Source organism: Ctenocephalides felis, unplaced genomic scaffold, assembly GCF_003426905.1.
Source record: "Ctenocephalides felis isolate EL2017-DRISC unplaced genomic scaffold, ASM342690v1 CF-g0.4_SCAFFOLD_01170, whole genome shotgun sequence".
Classification (NCBI taxonomy): domain Eukaryota; kingdom Metazoa; phylum Arthropoda; class Insecta; order Siphonaptera; family Pulicidae; genus Ctenocephalides; species Ctenocephalides felis.
Window position 1 is genome coordinate 10,057,349 of NW_020537324.1, and position 23,123 is coordinate 10,080,471.

At 30.6% G+C, this 23,123-nt stretch overlaps 3 protein-coding genes across 3 annotated transcripts; 2 read left to right on the plus strand and 1 right to left on the minus strand.

Annotated features, from left to right (window-relative positions):
* Positions 1–200: 200 nt before the first annotated feature.
* On the plus strand, positions 201–4,904 carry LOC113366718 (putative beta-carotene-binding protein). The gene is made up of 4 exons (XM_026608372.1): positions 201–333; positions 599–839; positions 2,017–2,150; positions 4,290–4,904. Exons 1-4 carry the CDS (start codon positions 276–278, stop codon positions 4,589–4,591), a joined length of 735 nt encoding a protein of 244 aa, XP_026464157.1. The 5' UTR covers positions 201–275; the 3' UTR covers positions 4,592–4,904.
* A 1,474-nt stretch (positions 4,905–6,378) lies between these two features.
* On the minus strand, positions 6,379–11,559 carry LOC113366711 (AT-rich interactive domain-containing protein 2-like). Its single transcript, XM_026608366.1, has 2 exons — positions 10,411–11,559; positions 6,379–10,359 (listed from the first exon to the last, which is right to left on the minus strand). The coding sequence occupies exons 1-2, from the start codon at positions 11,300–11,302 to the stop codon at positions 6,545–6,547; spliced, it is 4,707 nt and encodes a 1,568-aa protein (XP_026464151.1). The 5' UTR covers positions 11,303–11,559; the 3' UTR covers positions 6,379–6,544.
* Positions 11,560–12,201: 642 nt separating this feature from the next.
* Positions 12,202–14,727, plus strand: LOC113366713 (glycerate kinase). Its single transcript, XM_026608367.1, has 4 exons — positions 12,202–13,384; positions 13,659–13,778; positions 13,850–14,045; positions 14,477–14,727. The coding sequence occupies exons 1-4, from the start codon at positions 12,374–12,376 to the stop codon at positions 14,725–14,727; spliced, it is 1,578 nt and encodes a 525-aa protein (XP_026464152.1). The 5' UTR covers positions 12,202–12,373.
* The last annotated feature ends 8,396 nt before the right edge of the window (positions 14,728–23,123 follow it).

Here is a 23,123-nt window from a genome sequence, read left to right on the forward strand (position 1 = left end):
GTTTTTGTATATGTACATGTATTGTTTATATGTAATTATATATATATATAATTTTTTTTCTAATTATGACGTCATATCAAGTGAATTTTTACAATAACTAGTTTTACCATGTGCAGAATGTAAAATTGTTCAATAAAACGCGACCTGCTCAGTTTGTATATAAATATAAGATATTGGCATGCGCGGATTACTTAATTTATAAATTTTGATACAAAATAAACTATAGGAGTGATATTATATGTGGTTAGCAAAATACTGAATTTGGACATAATAAAATGTTGGGGTTGGTGTTGTTGTTGTTTGTAGGGGTATCATCCACCTACGGAGCCCTACGTAAGAAAAAAATCACAATTATAATTCAAAAATCTATTATTGAGAAAAATCCTTTATAGAAAATGTGTATATTCTTAAATAAAGGTATAATATATGAAAATAACAAGTTAAAAGTGTTTAAAATTAGTACCTTATAGCTTTTAAAAAAGTAACATATATAATTATATGTTATATCTGCTATATTCAAAATATCTGATCGTATATTTCTTCATAAATTATCCATATCTAATATATCAATTATTAATCTTTTATTATAATTTTCCAGCAAGTTTCATCAAAGTTTGCTCCCGCAGTGATCCCTTACCAAATGAGTGTATTTTGGATTCGTTGAAGACGATAACACCCCATTTGAAAGATGGAATTCCGGAGCTTAATGTACCCACTTTGGAGCCCCTAAATTTACCACCCATCACCATATCGAGAGAATCGAATGGACCTTATCTAAAAGTAACCCTTAGGAATACAACGGTTTATGGAGCTTCCAACTTCATTGTCACGGATTTAAAGTAAGTGATAATAGATATAGAAATAGATTGTCTGAAAATTCCCGGAATTCTTAAAGTTCTCTTTGGAATGAAAAACAATAAGCTTTTTTAAAAATATGTTCAAATTAGTAGATGCTTACTTAGATATGCTGACCAAATTCTGCAAAAGTTATTAAAATCTGCTCTTTACTATGATAATAAATAAAGTAACAAAGGAAAAATATATTATGATAATAAATTGTTTGAAAATTCCCGGAATCGTTCCCTTTGGAATAAAAAACAATAAGCTTTTTCAAAAATATGCTCAAATTACTACAAGCTTAATTAGCTATGCTGACCAAATTCTGCAAAAGTTATTAAAATCTGCTCTTTACTATGATAATAAATAAAGTAGCAAAGGAAAAATATGATAATAAATTGTTTGAAAATTCCCGGAATCGTTTCCTTTGGAATAAAAAGCAATAAGCTTTTTTAAAAATAAGCTCAAATTAGTAGCCAAGTACCGGGTCGATCATATTACTTAGCTATGCTGATTAAATTCTGCAAAAGTTGTTAAAATCTGCTCTTTAATATGATAATTATCATATTAAAAAGCAGATTTTAACAACTTTTGCAGATAAATTTTTTAATAAAAAATATACTATGATAATAAATTATTTGAAAATTCTCGGAATCGTTCCCTTTGTAATAAAAAACAATAAGTTCTTTTAAAAATATGCTCAAATTACTACAAGCTTAATTAGCTATGCTGACTAATTTCTGCAAAAGTTGTTAAAATCTGCTCTTTACTATGATAATAAATAAAGTAGTAAATAAAAAATATATGACATAAAAATATACTTTCAAAATACATGAAGCTTGCCCCGACCCGGTACTTATTTACTCTTCGGCCAATTTGATATCAAGCAGTAGTGATATCAGTTTTTACTTAAGATTATAGAGTTAAAAATATGATATGAAGTGTAAATAATTTTCCGACGGCATTTTTGCAATATATATTACATAAGTATTAAAACAAAAGTTTAATAATAATCTCATTAGTTCGAGAATGGTCAACCACCGGGTTAAAAAATCGCATCACAATAGCTCATATAGTTCTAATTGCGATTCACAGACAATACAGAACTATATGGATTTTTTGTATAGAAGTTAATTAAATATATTTTATAATTATATTATAAATGTATTTATTATTTAGATCCGATCTCAATACTGGATATTTCCAATTTAATTTGACTCTTCCAAAACTGGACGTTGAAGGTGATTTCAAAATCAAATTGAACCTGTTGCTCATAAACTATAGCGGTGCAGGTCGAATTTACATCAACATGAGTAAGTATCATTAACACTTTTGTAAATAATAATATTTTATTAAAATATTATAATTTTTGCAGCATTTATTCAACATATAATATTTATTACTTGTGTCCGTTAGAATTATGAAATCATGTAGATAAATCATTTTATTATGCATTTCAAAACAAAACCTTGAAAAATTCCATGTTAATCCGATACACAGCGGGTTTGCAAGTGGAAACTAACAATCAAGAAATGTCATTATCGAACTTTAATTATACTTATATTACGAAACTTTGAATATATTATAAAGCACAATCTGAGTGTCATTGAGCTAAATTTCAGAGTAACGTCCCACAATGTTGTATTGCAACTATAAAACTACAATGCAAAAATATGCAGTAGAAATGAAAGATTTAACCCTTCATGATAAAAAATTCACTATTTTCTAGTTGAATAAATGTTAGCACTCCCAACACCAGGTCGTTAATTTTTTTTTATCAATTTATAAATACGTCAATTGCAAAAATATATAATCATAATGAGAAAATTGCTAACTGACCATAAAAAACACAACGTCACCTAAATTAATACGTATAATAGTGTAACTACCGATGTAATTATTTTCAATGCCATTCGGATTCGCACATAGTTTAATAATAATTAAATAATATTTCAAAGATAATTTATATACGTAGGTACTATTTAGAAGTAATAAAATTTTATCAAATTTATTACTCTCAAACACGCGTGCACCCTTGCATATATATTATGATAACGCTATTCGACATTCGCGCTAGAGTAAATTTCTGAACAAAATCAATAAGTATAATTTTTAATTATTATGATATGAATTTTATTTAAATAAATTGATAATGTGGTATCGCAAAAAATCACTCCTAATTCAATATTAATAATCAATTATATTAACAATGATTGTACTAGGAATATTTTTTATTGTCGGCGTACGAATTACTCCGGACCCAGGCCAGATTAAATACAAAATTGTGTCATATAATAATATTATAATTATTATAAAAAAACTATTCTGCAAAATATAGTTTTTCGGGATTTAAACGTGTCTAAATGCGCAATTTGCTGCGAATAAAACGATATATATTTTCCAATTTTCCGAAAATTTTAGGAGTCTTGTTCGCGTATCGCCCAGGCCAGACTAAATACAAAATTGTGTTATATAATAATATTACAATTATTATAAAAAAACTAAAAATAAAACTTTATATAATTTTCCAATTTTCCGAAAATTTTAAGAGGTTTGTAAGGATCTCGTTCGTGTATCGTCACGTGGTGCTAAATACAAAATTGTGTTATATAATAATAATTGTAATAAGTAATATTTTTACTCATTAGTAATAATTTTTATTGCACGCTAAAAATTAATGACATGATAGTAGCATATGTTACATATACTAGTATAATAATCAATATTTATATATTAGGGTGTGACTGACACGTTTCTGCTATCTCAATATTTATGTAAAAAACGTTTAAATTAAATTTAAATCATTAGTTCATAGTTTAAATTTATATGTTTTTAATTAATTGCCAAATTACTCTCTTTATTAATTAGATTTTGCGCGCCATGATACACATTAGATTTTGTGCGACTGCATTAATATAGCATTAATCACAAATATCAAGTCAAGAGTCAAAGTTTTGATAATAGACAATTCTAAAATGTCTTAGGAATATGCCATTAAACACAAAAATTATAAAAAGAGAAGTTTGGCTGAATCCATTTCAAATAGATTTACACTTGATTAGCAGATTTGGTCAATTTCAAAATCATTGTGAATGATCAGATGATTTTGTACTTTTAAAGCCTTTATTTTTATTCCTAAATCTTTACTAGTTATTTTTTCGGGCAGTTGCAAAAATATCTGTCTAATAAAAAAAATCTCACTTAAGTAAAAGTTTCAAGAAGGTACAAAATGATAAGTCATTTTATTTTTAAATTGGTTGTGATATCCGAAATTGGATTTAACACCGTTTATAAAGGTAGTCAGCCTAGACAATTTGAGAATATAGTACATTCATATTATATTGGTAGTATTAAAATCGTCATATTTTCACACCCGCGAACGTGTTAACTTATTACATTACTATTTCTAGTAATTGCGTATTTGTAGTAATTTATTAATATTACTATTTCAGCTGATTACCACGCCAGGATGCAAATACATGGCTACAAGAAAGTTGTCGACGGAATCGAATACCTCCAAGTCAAACCAATCGACATGAAAATTATTTTGGGAAACAATAAAATACGCCTATCCGGTCTCTTTAACAACGATCAAACCCTTGGAACAATTCTTAGCCAGGCTGTGAACGACAACGCAAGACTATTCTTCCAAGAGTTCAAGCCAACCCTGGAACAAACATTGTCAAACATTTTCACGGAAATCGCCAACGGCGTACTGGCTAGTGCATCTTATGAAGAACTATTTCCTGCCTAAGATTTAAACAATTAATATTGTTTTGGTTATATGTAAGAGTAAGTTTACTTTTGAGCAACAAAAATTCAAAACAATGCACCAAAGTTTTTGTTACGAGACACTTGAATGGCAGATCAACTGTGTACAAGAATAAATCCAACACAAAACTAGTTTGTAAATTGTCTTGAACCCAAATTCTGACAATAAGTTTAATATAAGATATTTTTTGATTAAATCATAAAATTATCAGAAACTATAACAATCCTGCAACTACTTCGTACAAATATGACAACTAGAATAAGTATAGCATAAGTTTAGTCTAGAGCGACAGGCAACCTGAATTGTTAAATATTTTTGTATTGTTTTTATATGTATAAATATAAACCTATAATAGAAACTTCTACATTTGTTTGCTGTGAATAACTCAAAATTGTTCCATTTACATTATATATTCCTAAACTATACGCATAGTATACTTTTTGAGAATATTTTTGATTGTAACTATTTCAGCATGATAGAAATTAGAAACTTAATTAATATCAATGTTGTTATTTAACCAGCCAAATTAATAAGAATCGTTTTATATTATACATCCGCACCCAAACACATATGCATTATATATAGAAAATATATAGTTTTTCTAAAGAAATTACGACATTTTTTGCTCTAATTAGTTCAAAATTGTGTTCATTTATATTCCTGAAGTATATCCACAGTATAATATATGAGAATATATCCGATTGCAACTAAATTTGGCATTATTTAAAGCAGTGTATTGTTACGTGTTATATTGTTTAGAAATTAGAGTCATAATCAAATTTTATGTATGTTATTTTAACAAGTCACATACAAATATATATATATATATACTTTTTTATAATTAGAAATAACGAACAAGAATTATATTAATTCCATAGTTTATTCAGATACAAGTAAATCCATATGCATGTGCTAAATAAATGCAATAAGAAAATATATTGATAACACACATACAGGAAATAAATTGTATAAAAATGTTTATATCAGGTCTAAATATTATTAGTATAAACCAAAAACTTCTCGATAACATATTATCATTATTACATAAAATGAAGAACATACATTGAGATGTATTATACAATGAATAAAACGCGTAAACGAATTAACAATGGTCGTACCGCAAACAATTTTTAAAAAAATACATTTATATATATCTTATTATAAAATCAGCTCTTATTTTTTAATTTAATATTAGAATTTTGTATCAAACAGAGTTTAGATAACATAACGATTCGTATTTTGTAAATTCGAGATAATTTTTATATATCGTTCATATTTGATATAAATTATACACTTTGATTATAACCATTATCGGTCTCATAAAATATTTACATTTTTAATTTTCTCATCTTAGAATTATAATTACAGATGCTTATGTTATTTGTCCAATATCTAATCCATTTTAAAAGTATATTTACAGTTAAAAATATGAAATTTACAAAAACATTTCAAATATGCCAAAGATTGATAAGTCATGTCATACTGCATATAAAAAATTATCATAAAATACATTACAGTTAACTTTTTGTTCTAGTTTAATTCAGTAGAGTTTCATAAATAATTATTTAACTAGATTAGATGCATATATTCACTAAAAAGTAAATTTTCTAGAAAAATTCAAGGATTCTAATAAACCTGTATAACCATAATTATTAAAAAAAATCTAATACATCCACATATCACATTCTTTCATAAAATTGTTCAACTTATTTACATGTGATATATCTCGTATATATTAATGCACATTCAATTCATAATAATCTTCATAATTTATTTTACACAAGTAGATATACAAGTACGATTCCTATCATGAAACAGTCTTTTCCTTAACATTAGGTGTACATTAAACAAGATTCTTAGTTCATTAAGTAGCGAATGCTAATGTTACGGGTTTGCACTCTAAAAACATACTACATCACAACCCTCTGAATGGGGTCACCTCGCATTAGGAGACTGTGCATCATTTAAGTCATACAGTACTTGTGCTATAGTCCTTGAAGATTCCACATTGCTTAAGGCTACACTTGCTAAATGTGGCTCATAGTACCTTAGATATCTTCTACCAGTCCTTGAGTATATAACAATGTTCCTTAAAATCAAAGAAGCAGTCAAGCGTATGCTCTTAGTGACTGGTCCTTCATTACTGTCCAGAGTCTCAGAACTTGCTGCAAAGCTTCGTGCACTGGTAGATGGCCCGCCATGTAATAATTCTTTGGGATTAACATATTCCAATGCATGTCTTTTGATGGCATGCATTGCTGCATTAGGCGCATAAGCTGGAAAATTTGAAGACATAACTGCTGGTTGTGGGGGAGGTGCACAATTCACTTTAGCCACTACTGGTTGATTTGGTTGCTGTTTACGTTTTAAAACAGAAGCTTTAAGCATTTCAGCACTACAATGCTTATCATACATATGTGTCATTAGAGAAAACCTTCTTCGCAATAAATTGTCACAAGATCCCCACTGACACAAAGCTTCTACATTACCTTGTGGGCAATGCACATCACATACATGCCTGTAAACTTGATTTGCAGTATTGAATTTCCTCTTTGTACAACCTGCCCAATCGCATACCCATGGCCAACTAGCCAAACTCTCTTCTTCTTCTGATTTCGGTTTATTTTGAATTTTATTAGCAGTATTAATATTTGATGCATCCGGTGTTTGTGCCCGATTTTCTATTTTTATAATGCCATCTTTGGTATCGTTTACAATCACCCCATTTGTTGTATCAGCCACACTAACTGGTACAAATTTTTGTTCAATTGGTATTTGCACATTCTGCACGTGTGCTGTTTTGGTCATTACCACTTGTTGCCCCTGAGGCGTCATCACAACTTTTTGACCAGCAGTGGTCATCTGCGGCTGCAGAATGATAATAGTTTTTGAACAAGTGCCCTGTTGTTGTGGTGTTTGCGTCACAAACAATGTTTGACCTTGTCCTGGAAGCAGTGCATTTTGTGGCATTACATACGTCTGACCCTGTACAGCACCAGAAAGCATAATCTGACCGCCTTGAGCTGATATCACTTGTGGTGCAGCAATCATATTGTTGTTTTGTCCAGCACTCACAATCTGCATTTGGCCTGTAGGGCCAGACATGACAAAATGTCCTGAACCTTGTATTATATTTTGACCGGGATGCATAATTACTGGAATCGTTTGCTGTTTTTGTGGTATTGGTTTTACTTGATTACCAACTGGCATTGATGAATTTTGTGTTATGATTATATTAGGTTGTGGCAGTGATCCTTCCTTTGTTGAATTGATTGTATCATTATTACTTACAATTGGATTTTCAACATTTTGAACAGGTTTTGGAATTTCATTTACAGGAATTTCATCAATTTCTTCATCTTCTAAGGCATCAGCTGCTAAAGCAGCATAAAGATTAGCTGCTGTTGATGAAACATTTATACGATCTTCATTGGAATCCATATCATTTGACATTTGAGAAGAACTACTCTCTGTATTGTTTTGAATACAATCTGTAGAATCCTCAATTTTATTGCGCTTAGCATCTAGATTGTTATCATCATTAGTTGCACATCGTTTTAAGGAAAAGGTGTCTGCATCCATTACAGAATTGTCATGATTATTCAAAAGAAAATTTTCATTTTCAATTATCTGCTTATCTTTATTTATATTATTCACATCTGTTTTGACTGGCATTCTTGTAGATTTTTTATCTAGTAATTCTGCCAACATTTTATTCGCACTGACCTTATACGAGCAATTAGATTGCATGCTATCTTTTGAATTACTATCATCGTTGTTCAAATTTCCATCTGCATTAAGAGCATTACCATTAAGTATAACACCTTCATAACTGTTTTCATTTTCTTCAGCCGCTGCATCACGAATGTGAGTTACACTACTGGACGCATTGCTATTTGAATCCTCATCTGTCTTGGGTACTTTCACAACAAGCACTCCTCCTGATGACAATGGTGCTAAAGGAGGCGGAGGATCCCACGTTCCTGCTCTTCTACCATCTAAAACTATGGTTGTACTTGTAATTAAGGTTTCGGGATCTACGTCCATAGGCTGAGTAACAGGATTAGGTGATCCATTCACATTGGATTTGTTCACTGCTTTCACAACTTTATTTTTAGGCAAAGCAGGTTTATTAATTTGAGAAGTGACATTAGGTTTATTATCCTTTTGTTCCAACAATATCTTCTGTAATTGTGCTCCAGCGCTATTGTTTTCAGTTATCTTTTTAGCCAACAAACTTTTAATAAATGATGTTTTATTTTGTTGCATCGTCGGACTTGATGTTGCATTGATATTATTTTCTGTTGCGTTTAAATCATGTGGTTGTTGTGATTTAGCTTGATCTGCCAAAAGCGCTTGACTCAAATGAGGATGTGTTATTGTAGGTGACTCTGATACTTGATTATCATCATTTGTAGAACTTTTCATATTATTTTCTAGAGCTAAACTACTTGTCTTTAATGATGCTTGTCGATTCATATAAACTTGCTTTGTGTGACCCAATAAAGACATATTTCTTAACCTAATACCATTATAGTAATATACAGTTTCATTGTTCTCTTTTACAGGATTTGGTCCCACTGAACCACCAAATACAGATCGAACACACCTGGGAAAGTGTAAAGGGCTTATAACACCCTTTCGCCCAATTTTAGAACATGAATTTATATACAATCTGTACAATTCTTGCTGTTCAACATTACTATTATCTGGCTCGAATGTTGATCGAAGCCAAGCCAAGGCAAACTGTTCATTTTCTTGAATTGCCTGTTGATGAGCATGTTGCATTTGCACGGAGCTCTGCATTGAAGCGAAAGACTGAATTGGCTGTGTGGTGTTGGTAGAATGTTGCAAAGCTACTGATGAAACTGCTGCCTGTGTTACTATATGAACTGGCTGTGATGTGACTACATTAGATACAGCATTAGATGTGCTAGGATTGATATTTGAAGATATTACATTAAAAACCTGTGTTGGCTGTGGCATACTCATTGTCACATGTTCAGGAAAAGATGGACTATTATTTATAGAATTATTGTGAATAATTTTGTTAGGCTGTAGAGGTTCAGCTAGTGGCACATGATCTTGTTGAATGTATTGCTGACTTGTACTTGCCTGTGTGTTCATTGTTTGTGATGGGACTGGATTCGATAATGTTTCTACAACCCGCATCAGAATACATGCCTTTGGTCCATAAGTTTGTGCTTCCACTGTCACTAGAGCTACTAAGGTATCTATAACCCCTCGAACTCGTACAATATTATTATTAGCCCTCTCACCCAAACAAGTTATTGAATATAGACATTCCAATGTATAAATTAAAAGCATTATGTCTTGTAAATTTAAAAACATACATACTTGTTCATAAATTTTTTGGTCCAAGCAATGCAGCATTACTACTTCATTTTCTTCATTTTGACTTAATTTATTCAGAATCTCCAAACAGCCCATTATCACAGCCCGGTCTTGAGAACAAAGACCTTGAGTTAATGTGTTCATTAAACAGTCCGTTAAGAAATCAGCGCTGGGATCATTCAATTTAATATCGTTTGCAATATTACCTAACATATCATACCCCATAATTTGCAAGTTATTCCAATGTGAATTAGCACACAATAAAAGAAATCGAACAAATGTTTTATTTTTTGCTAGTAAACTTGTGTTCTCTTCATTAAAACTAAGATTTCGTAAAATATAAGCTACTTGTAATATACGCTGACCAATATAATCTTGCATACCTAGAGTCCGTCCTGTGCAAAAGAGATCTGCGTCTGAATTATTTTCTATATTTGGTGTAATACTGCCATTAATATTGTTTTCACTTGAAACATCACTTGCAAACAAGTTTGCATTTACCTCTTTAGAAAAACTAGAACTCTCACAAATTTGTTGCTTTGATACAATTTTTGCATCAAATAAGCGTTCATCTGTGAGGTCATGTAATTCCATTGAACCCTTGAACGTGTCTTTCCAAAAGCGATCCAAAGAGTGGCCTCGTACATTATTATATACCTCAGTTATTAATTCTCGCAAAGAAATATGATTAAATACACCTGCATGTGCCAAGAGTAAATCAAGTAATCGAGGACATTTTGACATCTTAAGAGGATTTTTGGTATCATTCGACAACAGTGTACATACATTGATAGCAAAGTCTTGTTCATTTGGTAGTGGAGATGTTAATGATAAAACTATTTTGTCATAATTTGATGGATGATACAGGTCACAAGACATATTGTGTAGATCTCTATTAGCATCAGAAACATTGTGTTGATGATGATTGTATGCAAGGGGCACCGTGTGAAGGGCCCTCGCCGACCAACGCCTGTGCCTACTGTCGACATCATCGTCACTACCCCGTTCGGCTTCGTCTCCCAGAAAGTGAACTTTTTCGTAACGATCTAAGTATCTTAAGTAAACTTGTTTTAAGGCCACACTGACGTTCACACATCGGTTCGGTATTTTCAGCTCCTGCAGCAATTCGTCCCATTCGTTCCTGTTGTTTACTTTGATCCAGCCCCCTCTCGCTGTCACCAGTGTGTATAATAAGTGCAAGTCGATATATTGTCCGTTAATCTGCGGTGGGTTAATGAACGGAGTACCCCGCGAATCGTGGAACTGATGCAGATCCTTGAGAAAGCCTTCGCGCTCCCGATTTTGAACCGCAGAACTGCTTTCTGCAGTATCAGCCATCACAATAACAAAATACTGTATTGTTTACAACACAAAACTTATCACTTCGACGCATCTACAAAAGATGCGGTCGACTAGCGAACAAACACACAATGGCGCCCAATGTACAAGCACAGCGGCGGTAACTCTATTTACAAGCTAAACACTACGAAACCATCGATATTTACTCATGTCTTTTAACTTTTCACATTCTTCAGACACACAGCAAATTAATTTGTCCAATAATATTATTATTGTGTAATATTTTAACTCAAACATTTCAGTAAGATACAACCGTTTGACAAGCAAATATAGAAAAGCCCGATATAACTTGTGTGAAGTTGTTAGCACTGTACGCCAGTGCCAACGCACAAGACCCGCATCATCATTTTTTATATCAATAAATACTTAATAAAAAATAATAAATAATTAATAAAATAGGTTTTATTTTGCAACCTACATAACGCATATAAGCGCAACGTGCCTAAACACATCGCGATATACATTGCCGATAAGTAACGTGCATGCACCCAACGCTAAGCTGCTTTATCGCCAGTGATTTAGTTACAACCATTGGACAAACCAACACTTCCATACCTCTTCCATACTTCCCATAAACATTGATTTACTCATTTCATTTTTAATCGTTAACTAAATTATCATATTTTCAGAAATAGCTCTATTCAAACTTAAGAACATAGTTAAGAAAATTAAATTGTAATAGAAAATTTTAATAATTCATTTAAACTAATTAATTATTAATTAAATTAAATTAATAAATCATTAATGTGATATTCAGTTATTACATACTTATTTTAGCCGTATTAACATTATTGAAGTATTAATTTTTTTATTATGCTAGAATTTATTATTTTTACAATTAGTTATCCATATATTTTTTTACTTATGTCGCTGGTTTATGTGCCCGGTCAAATGTATTGTAATGTTATGTAACTTACATAATGAAAACAAACATAAGCCCATAAAAATCGGTTAATATTTCAAGAAATATTTTAATTGAATGAGCCAATTAAATAATGTAATTAATTCATATTCTTTATCAGTAACCTTGGGAGGTACTTCAAATACATCATGACGACCATTGCATTAACAAAGCTGCCACGTAAAGTCATATGCTCAAAAGCATATAGAATTAATTTTTGTAGAAACATGAGTGTAAACAACAATAGTGGACAAAAATTAAGATGTGTGTTTATGAAATCCGTGAATTCCGTGCACCCTGGGACTTTATTACAAAACCAAGTCGAATTAATAAATGATACAAAGGCGACACTTCGTGTGTGTGGTGACTATATAGAACTTCGTAAACGAGCGGTGCGTGTCTTAGGTTTTGGTAAAGCGGTTTTGGGAATGGCTGAAGCTACTGAACGTATTTTAGGCAATGTGATAACAGATGGCATACTGATCGCACCAGTCGGGTCTTTGAATTCGTCCAGGAACAATGTGAGTCAAAAATTTACAATAATGGAAGGCGCAAAAAATAACACAGCAGACGAAGACAGTATAAAAGCTACTAAGATCGCATTAGACTATGTATGCAACTTAAATGAATCAGATCTTTTATTAGTTCTGATATCAGGAGGTGGATCAGCATTACTTTCGCTTCCAGTAGATGGTGCAGATTTTCGAGAAAAGGCGAGGCTGATACGTGATTTGGCAGATAGAGGGGCCCGCATTGACCAAATGAATGCTGTGCGCAAGAAACTATCATCAGTGAAAGGTGGAAGACTTGCGCAAGCTGCCCAACCAGCCCAGGTCGTGGCCTTGACCTTATCAGATGTCATCGGGGATAGACTTGATGTAATAGCTAGTGGACCCACGGTGCCCAACGCTGAACCCGAAAACTCTGCAAGGATTATAATCGAACAATTTGGCATGCAATTGAATTTATCCCCCACTGTGCGCGATTATATTTATGACAGAAAAGTTTCACAAAGTTCGAAGAATGATAAAAATTTTACTAATAATACTAAAACTTACATTATAGGAAACAACGTGATGGCTGCTGAAACTGCTGCCAAAGAAGCTAGGATCTTGGGTTATCAAACTTGTGTCCTTTGTACGACCGTCCAAGGAGACGTTGTTAGTTCATTTTTCATTTATTAAGACCTATAATAGTAAAATAATTAACTTCTATATAATAATTAAATATAAAATAATTTAATGAATATAATTTCAATTTAAAGCAGACGCTAGTATAAATTTGTCTTTAAAAGTTGAATTGCTTTATCGTTGGCATTTGTATCTGATATTCGTTTGGTATGCTTTCATATTTAAATATACTACATATCTAATTATACGTTAAAATAAAGTTCCTGTAACACGTGTTTTAACCTAATATCTAACCTTATTTTAGGTAAATATAAGCAAGATATATACACAAATAGCATTAATAACACAGAGGTTTTTAAACAAAAAGATCGATGTTAAGCAATATATCAAGAGCCTAAATGATATTTGCAGTAAAGCCAATGAAGTATGCACATTTAATAAAAATTATATATTTAATTTATTAATTAATCATATATTGCGTTTTGAATACATTAGCACAACGTAGAGCAAATAAAACTTCCTGCAAATTTAAGTGCAATAGTAAGTTCCTGGCAAGATTTTCGGAATGGTGTTTTGTTAATTTTTGCTGGTGAACCGACAGTGCATGTGAACGAGAATGCAAAAGGAATTGGTGGCAGAAGTCAGCAATTGGCTCTCCTGTTTTCTAAAGATATTGCTGAGCATAATACAGGTTAAAAATATCAACAATTTGTTAATAAAATACATATAAAGAACAATCAATCATTATATTGTTGAAAAGGCTCACATTGGGCTAACTCATAAAAGTGACCAGAGTTCATTATATTCTGCTCGATTTTTATTAGAACTTTAAAAAGTTACACATAATAATGGCGTGCCATTAAAGCCTGCAATTATTTTTAGAGAAATATAAAATTATCAATAGTCGTTAATTTCTGTATGTATATTTCTGCATTGACCAAAAGTTATTAAGAATTGTATATTTGATGATTGATGGCTAGGAGCTTTTCATGTTATTAAGTACTTGATTTTATTCAACTAAATAAAAAAATCGCAGTTAAATTATATATCCTATTTTGCAATAATGATAATAAGTCAATTATCAAAACATTTCAAATAAAATGAAACACATTTACCTTTTAGACAACATATGGTTATTATGCGGTGGAACAGACGGCATAGACGGCCCAACTGATGCTGCTGGAGCAATAGCTTGCAGCAACTTGGCCAGATTATCTGCTAAGGAAAATCTGGACATTGATGAAGCCATAAATAACTGTGATAGCTACAGCTTTTTTTCGAAATTTCTTGATGGCGAAAGATTGATCAAGATAGGACATACGGGCACCAATGTTATGGATCTTCATTTCCTATTAGTAGAGAAAAATAATTGATAATTTTCATTACATAATTTTATAAATTATTATATTTTTATAAAATATAATTAATGGAATTACCATTAATTTATTTAAAAATGAGAAAGTATATTTTAAGCATTGTACTGTAATAAATACAATAATCTCTAGCGTCATAAAATGGTTGTCTTTCTAGAATTTTCTATGTTGATATTATCAAGTCGATAAACATATATAAACAAATGGTAAGTTTTTGTAAATATTTGTTCTCCGAAAAACGTCTCCTTGAACTCTTTCGAAGATAAATAGTAAAATCATGCAATATTCAATAAAATATAGATAAGAATTATAAACTATAAATTTGAGTTTGCTCTTATAGCTTTTCTAAGAGCTATTGGAACTTTCTGAAATTCTGAGTAAATAATTATCTAATAATAATTATCTAATAATAATCTAATAATAATCTAATAATAATTAGAACTTATGGGTCGTATAAGCTTTAGTGATAATGACAACCTAAACAATTGTTTCATCTCTATGTGATGAATTTTTATTTTTACAATTTCTGTAAAACTGATGTATCTTTTATTGATGTAGCAATTTTGGGTAAGGGCTAATTGACTTAACTGGCGAACTGAATTAACTTGGAAACTTATTGCTTTCTATATTTATATTAAATCCTAAACGAGTATTTAATACTTAAAGTGCCAAATTTTGCTTGGCACTTCAAGATGCTTAATATTTTTTAATATCAACAAAATCAAATCTGGTCACTGGAGCAGAGTACAATATTAATACCCCTGCCACTTTACCAAATTTGCTTATTATTCCTTGATGAAGGAGTAGGCGCAGATAAATTTAAAGAGAAAGAAAAAGTCCAGTAAATAATAAAATATAAAACAAAGAAAAAATAATTAGTTCATTAAATTTTAAAGTCAATAAAGTCTCTTCTTGAAATATTAAGTTATATAGATATATGTACATATATAATCGTTATGTAGGAAATAATTGCCAGTTATGTTGTACAAAACATATGAGCTATCTGATAACGAATAGAAGCGGAGTCCTGCAGTCTGGCAAGTGATGCAAACCACGTGTTGATTATAATCGAGGTACTTCGTGTTAAATTGAATACGCCCCCACTGTCGGTTTTGACAGTGTTGCATTAGACAACGAAATAATATTCAAGAAAAAATGAAAAAAATATATGGTAAAAATAAATATAACACTGTAATATAAAAGCTAGTTGACCATCTTCAAGTCATACAGTTTTTAAACCAAACTAAATTGAGTGCATCGAAAGCATTTGCTTGGAAAATCAGCAGCATTTCTTTTATTTTTATTTATTGCCATTTTTATATATACAATTATTTTAATTTATTCATTGCAGAACTCAGAGAAATTCATTCAGTGAATAGAATGCCAACATTTTCAAAATATTTGATAAGGAAGTATTCTGATCTACAGGCTTGAATTATAAGCGATTTTGGAAAAACCGTAAAAAACGGTAAACAATATTTTTACTATATATGTATTTACTCGAAATTAATTCATTTTTTAACAATATATAAAATTAATGAAAATTAAAAATAGTCATAATGTTTTAATTCTACAAGGCGATGAAGTGGAGGGTTTCAAAAACTTGGCACCTAATCATACCCATAATTGAGCCCTCCAAATGATCTGCAAAAAATGTATATTATCAATCTCGAACATTGTCACTATCATATGAATTACGGACACATTGAAATTTGTTTTTACAATTTACAATATAGCGACTGAATAATAAAATCTCAATTTGGGGAAGAACGTAGCTTATACTGAAGAGAAGTCTATAAAGAAGACTCTGTGAAAATTTAAAGAAACGCGGTCCAAATGATCTGAAAAAGAATGTATATTATCAATCTCGAACATTGTCGCTATCATATGAATTACGAACACATTGAAACTTGTTTTTACAATTTAAAATATAGCGACTGAAGGTAAAAACATTTTTTTTGACACTCGAATATTTTAAAAATAATAAAATCTCAATTTGGGGAAGAACGTAGCTCATACTGAAGAGAAGTCTATAAAGAAGACTCAGAAAACATTTAAAGTAAATTGGTCCAGTAGAATTTGAGAAATCGTGGGTATCGTAACGAAAAAGTCGGTTTTGAGAAAAAAGAAAACAGAGAAAAATTATCATGGTCAAACATCTGTATTTCCAAAAATAATGTGAATCAAGAAATTTTACTTGTACACGTTTTCTTGCACAGTTAATCTTGGAAAATGTCTAAAAAAAACAATATCTCAAAAATTATTTTCAATCCTAGATCAGAATACCCCCTTAAGTTAGTCTTTATTACTAAAACTATTCTCGATAATCGCAGAGGTTCATCTCACTTATTCAAATTAAATATTTTCCTCAAGAATTACCATATGTGAAATAATTATCTCTTGTTACCATAATAGAATAGCTAATGAAATTTCTATCTCGCAATTGATTTTTTCCATCTCGTCTCAAAGTTTCGAGCCAAGAACACGTTAAACTGGGTTGATAAGCAAACTCATAAACCGCATGCCGGCCTGGTTAATAAACATAAAGACACTTTGTTAGCAGCAAAATCTTTAATTACGCGGAGCGTCTCGCGTTTATTGCAACCGGAATGAATGCCACAGAGCAGCGCAGGAAAATGCGTTCGGCCGATGCGCGTAGGCCTCGGGTATTGCATGGGTATGGAGATTGGAGCCGGTGTTCAGCATGTCATAATATATTTTTATACAGGCTTATTAGGTGTTTATTGAAAATATTAATGGATTGATTTATATTATAGGGAACTGTGGATTGATTGTGCGTTTGTATTAAGTTATTTACTTGCTTACTTGAGCGCAAATGGCACAAATGAAAGTAAAACCTTAGCTCCAAAGACGTCCACAGAATTAGGGTTAGCGAGGTTCCTCTTTTTTGGTAGCCAAGAAAACTTTAAATTAGATAAGCTGAATCATAGTTAAACTATTGCGTGAGTAAATAGATTTTTTTCCAATGAAATGATGACAAAACTAACACAAATTCTTAAGAACAAAAACTTTGCAAGGTATCAGGGTACCTTCGGTGTAGGTATCAAGGTACCAGTGGGTAGCCATCGGTGGTTGCTAAATATGTAACATTTAAAAAAAAATATCTATGGTAATAGACTTAGAATTAACATAACTAAATTACTTCTATCAAAATGAAGTAGTTAGTAGTCATTAGTTACTTTGCATAATCAATTCGGCCCATTCCAATGATGATGATTGCTCTAACAATAAGTAAAATTAAAATATAAAATAAATTAAATAAATTTAATAAAAAATGGTATTAAAGTATTTCAATTTCATTAGATTTTTCATAATATAAAAAATATTCTCAATTCTATTTTAAATTTAGTAAAATAAATGGAATTTTGATTTTCAACATTCACTTTCAGCTGATAGATTGTATTTATAATCTGATTGTTAAAATATACTGTGAATAAGAAAAAAAATTAGTAAAATTCCATGCGATCACAAACTTATTTCTAAACTTGGAACAAAAAAGGCCAAAATGATTATTTCTTGATTCGCATTAAAAAAACAACATGATTTGGAATTTTGGATAATCCAGACCAGTGTTCCGAACACTGGTAACTTCTACTTTTGTCACATATTTATTATACTTTTTTATATTTGCTAGATGTCCGATAAGGGCAGTTGTAAATGATATGGCAAAATTAAAAAAAAAACTTAAGCACTAATAACCTTTCTAAGTTTCATCTTTTTAAATATGAAGTAGGGTAGGGCGGGCCACAAGGATCCATTCTGCTTTGAGCAATTTCATTTTGAAAAACCAAACCAATTATAACACATATGAAAGAAACAATTATCTGTCCACGTTCAGTGAAACTTCCAGCTAAATCAACATTGTAAAAGTGTGTAAAAGTTCTGTTTTTCAATATGGCTGGTTATACATTTTTTCCCTGTATTTTCAACTATTGTTTTTAAAAAAATCTGAACTTGTTTTTGAGATCGGTCACCAGTGGTGTACTTTTTTACCCGTAGACCTCAGCTCTGCTTTACCTAAATCAATTATTCCACTTTGAGTAATTCAAAGAAGCATATTAAACTCAAATAATTCCGTAGGGTTTCAAATTGAAATGGAGTAATATGTTTCGATTGTTTATTTTCATTCCCTAAGTATTTCCATGTTGTAGTCAACTTGTAACCTTAGCTTAGTTGCTAAATCTCATGTTTAGACAAGTATTATGCATCTTATATATTTATTTATCAAAATAAAATGTCAAAATCGTATTTAATAAGTAAAAGTGAACTTGATTAGCAATAAAATAGCATACATTATCACTATCGCTTGAAAGATTATAATGTAAATGTAATGACTTCATACCATTGAAAATCATTTATGATATGAATCCGACATCCTTCTTCGAAAGACCTTTAGACGTTTTTCTCTGCAATTATCAAATGTGTTTTTCATTGAATGAATTCCAACTAGATTTACTACTAATCACTTATTTAGCATTTAAATTGCGAGTTTTATAACTTCGCAATGGTCAATAATATTCATTAAGCGCGATTCGTATGCAATTTGAGCAATTTACACGTTGCCAATGTTGCGCACCTGTGCGGATTCAAGTAAATAAAACGTTAAGTTTATGAGCCTGACGTACTTTATAACAAGTACATTCATTACAGAGGCAGAAAATGCTACGTGTAAGGATTATTTATTATTCCCGAGTACTTTGGATAGAGCGAATCGGGCAGAAAATACTTTTGGAGACCATAATTAACCATGGCAACAACGTCAATTTTCATGATACTCGGCAGTTTCTCTGAATGATGAAGTTGTCGCATTTGAGGCAATAACCGTTTACAAATCATTTGCCCTTTACTTTAAAATAGCATTGTTGAAAAATACTATACTCTTCTAGTTTTTGAGATATTGAAGTAGAACCTTTTTACCCAAGCTTTGACATTCAATAATAATTTTAATTGATAAAAGAAGAATCAGAAGAAAATTAAAATTATAATCGTTGAAATGACTTTTATGCTAAACGTAGCATTCAATATTATTAGATCCAATTTCATTTTATTTCTAAATAGTCACAGTAAATCACTGCAGAATTATACAGCATATGAAAAACGAAGCTTTTCAGAGCTTCCTAAAAATGTTGATATAAAATGGACTGCTGCGTTGTAAAATTAGATAAATTATTATTGATAAATGTGCACTACACGTGGTAGAAAATGCACAGGAGATGAATCGTTTGCATGCCTTTTCATCTAAAATAGAGTTATGTCGTAGGTTAAACTGTTTATTTATACAGAACCTTCACAAATATTTCGCTGACGTCTTAATTAAATTATTTTAAGGCATATTATGCTATTTAGATAATGAATTTGTTTAATAACAAAGTAAATAAAGTTAATTTTAGATCAAGAATGTTCAAATACTGCAATTGCGATGTACTGAGTCAGCACTTAAATTAATTATTTCAAACAGCTCAGCTATACAACGTCAATTTTCATGATACTCGGCAGTTTCTCTGAATGATGAAGTTGTCGCATTTGAGGCAATAACCGTTTACAAATCATTTGCCCTTTACTTTAAAATAGCATTGTTGAAAAATACTATACTCTTCTAGTTTTTGAGATATTGAAGTAGAACCTTTTTACCCAAGCTTTGACATCAATAATAATTTAATTGATAAAAGAAGAATCAGAAGAATTAAAATTATAATCGTTGAAATGACTTTTATGCTAAACGTAGCATTCAATTTATAGATCCAATTTCATTTTATTTCTAATAGTCACAGTAAATCACTGCAGAGAATTATACAGCATATGAAAAACGAAGCTTTTCAGAGCTTCCTAAAAATGTTGATATAAAATTGACTTGCTGCATTGTAAAATTAGATAAATTATTATTGATAAATGTGCACTACACGTGGTAGAAAATGCAACAGAGATGAATCGTTTGCATGCCTTCATCTAAAATAGAGTTATGTCGTAGGTTAAACTGTTTATTTATACAGAACCTTCACAAATATTTCGCTGACGTCTTAATTAAATTATTTTAAGGCATATTATGCTATTTAGATAATGAATTTGTTTAATAACAAAGTAAATAAAGTTAATTTTAGATCAAGAATGTTCAAATACTGCAATTGCGATGTACTGAGTCAGCACTTAAATTATTTCAAACAGCTCAGCTATTTAATTCCAGGATACAGTTTTATTTAAAGCCTTCAATTAATAAAGAATTGAGTAATGTATTATAACACACGAAGCAAGCTGTAAAAGGCGTTGGTTATAAATCTACTTGCTTCGGGCAGTGACTAATGTTTTCAAAGAAGCATCTGCAGATTAAAATATATAATTTGCGATGCGTGAGAATTGCATAACCTCTATCTAATAATATAAAGAACCAATTGTTTAATCAAAATTCTATCAGAAACTGTTCAATATTTCGAACTATCATTTTTCTTATATATAATTATTACCTTTCGTAGGATAATATTTTTACCAGTCAATCGTATTTTATAATTTAATGTTTTCTCTGCGTTTCATTCTGAATCTTTGGACTCGAAAATTGAAAAAAGTATTTATGACCTTCTGTTGACAATTTTACAAAAACGGAATTTAGAAGCAATTTGTTGAAAATCAATAAACAAATTATGATAATATTAGTGCGTTTTTAAATTTTCAAACTCGGTTCACGATTTTTAAAGAAAAAGTTGACAAAAAAAATTGCTTCCGCTAATTATAGAGAAACGGCTGGGCCGATCGCCAAACTTATCAACCCAAATCATTAACGAGCTTCATCGAATGGCGTTTAACCCTTTCGCTACGAGTGTCGTCTGTGGACGACATCCACTCGACTAACTGTGTATACGAGTGTCGTCCATGGACGACATGTTCTGTGACGATCTTTACTTCAAGATTTATTACTATGAGTTAAACTATTGTTAATTCCATTTTTAGTGCAATTTTAAGTTTTTTAGAAGAGTATTTTTTAATGTCTCAATACAATTTTATTGATATTGATAGAAATATCTTAAAATATATCGTTATGTCTAGTCAGTTCAGTGACACTACTAATGGGACACGCTGCTCCGTACAGAAAGGGCAAAATTTTTATGTTGGTTCAGCCATTTACTTTTTCCATTTTATTTTGGTGTTAAATGATTAAGAATGACTAGAAACGTAGAGCAAACATAAAATAACTATTACTTCGCAAAGTTAATATAATTCGATAATTATAAAATAAATCTAATTATAATAACATATGTCTAAAAAAATTATCTCTGTGTGATGTATCTCATTCATAAGTGATTTTTTCGGAATAAATTCTACGCAGTACCAATTAATTATTTTTTCATTTAATGCGTTTCGGAGTTGTGAACTAATGGCGAGGTTCTAACAAATTGCATGCACGCGTGGACGGACATATCCTAATATTCATATATTTTGAATTTATCAATAATGTTATTCATGGGTATTATGAAATTGTGGTGAATATTGTGTACTGGGAATGAGGACAAAACAGATAATACACACAATGCTTCTTTGATAATACTCTTCATAATTATATCATGCGAATTAGACTGCACAAGTTTTGCTCGAATCTCGAAACGAGCGAGAGAGATATCAGTGTCGTATTACTTATAAAGACATTATTGTGATTAATTAATTTTGGTTGAAAAACTTTTTGGTAACAAATCAATTGCTGCAATATATATCTCAACAATATTAGAACAAAAATCTCAATCAGATAGACGATCACTGTGTTGCCTTCTAATAACTAGAAAATAAATAGTTTTGGTTTGCTGTAAAAAATCTGAGTTATTTCTTCAAGTATAATTTCCATTTAAGATATACAGATTATCTAAAGCACTAATATCAATTCTCTCCGTCAGTAATTAAAATTTATAATGTAAACTGTAATAAAGAGCTCTAACATATTATCGAAAATACTTGCTAACGGAAATATTTGCCTGAAGTTAACACCTTTCTCACTGCATTCTTCAATCAATCACTAAATTACAAATTTAATTTCAAAAAATAACATGTTCATTGAATATTTTGAAAAATTCCATTCTCTTTTATTTGAACAAAAGTAATTTGGACCTCTGATGTTAGATAGACGTGAACTTTCAACTGCATTCTAGAATTTGGAATCACTGATAGCCAGAGAAAGGTTTGAATGTTGGAAAAAGAGGATATATTCCATATGTGAAAATTAATACATTCAACTATGTTTTCAATAGAATTGCATTATCAATAAATTAAAATATAAAATATTTGAAGTTTATGATTTCCATAAATTTGAAAGTGTAGTTTTTTTTAAAAAGTTGTGTTTTAACGAGTCATCAATGCGGAACTCAGAATCTCGTTGAAGTTAAGATATGCAAGCTTGT

What these genes read in the sequence shown, in the direction of transcription:
- LOC113366718 (XM_026608372.1), top strand. Translation starts at nt 276, where the DNA reads ATGTTGGGGTTGGTGTTGTTGTTGTTTGTAGGGGTATCATCCACCTAC. An exon ending in ATCCACCTACGGAGCCCTAC is followed by an intron (nt 334 to 598) that starts GTAAGAAAAAAA and finishes ATAATTTTCCAG; the next exon opens with CAAGTTTCATCAAAGTTTGC. An exon ending in TCGAATTTACATCAACATGA is followed by an intron (nt 2,151 to 4,289) that starts GTAAGTATCATT and finishes TTACTATTTCAG; the next exon opens with CTGATTACCACGCCAGGATG.
- LOC113366711 (XM_026608366.1), bottom strand. Translation starts at nt 11,302, where the DNA reads ATGGCTGATACTGCAGAAAGCAGTTCTGCGGTTCAAAATCGGGAGCGC. An exon ending in TGAAAACAATATTAATGGCA is followed by an intron (nt 10,360 to 10,410) that starts GTATTACACCAA and finishes TCTTTTGCACAG; the next exon opens with GACGGACTCTAGGTATGCAA.
- LOC113366713 (XM_026608367.1), top strand. Translation starts at nt 12,374, where the DNA reads ATGACGACCATTGCATTAACAAAGCTGCCACGTAAAGTCATATGCTCA. An exon ending in CGACCGTCCAAGGAGACGTT is followed by an intron (nt 13,385 to 13,658) that starts GTTAGTTCATTT and finishes ACCTTATTTTAG; the next exon opens with GTAAATATAAGCAAGATATA. An exon ending in TTTGCAGTAAAGCCAATGAA is followed by an intron (nt 13,779 to 13,849) that starts GTATGCACATTT and finishes TGAATACATTAG; the next exon opens with CACAACGTAGAGCAAATAAA.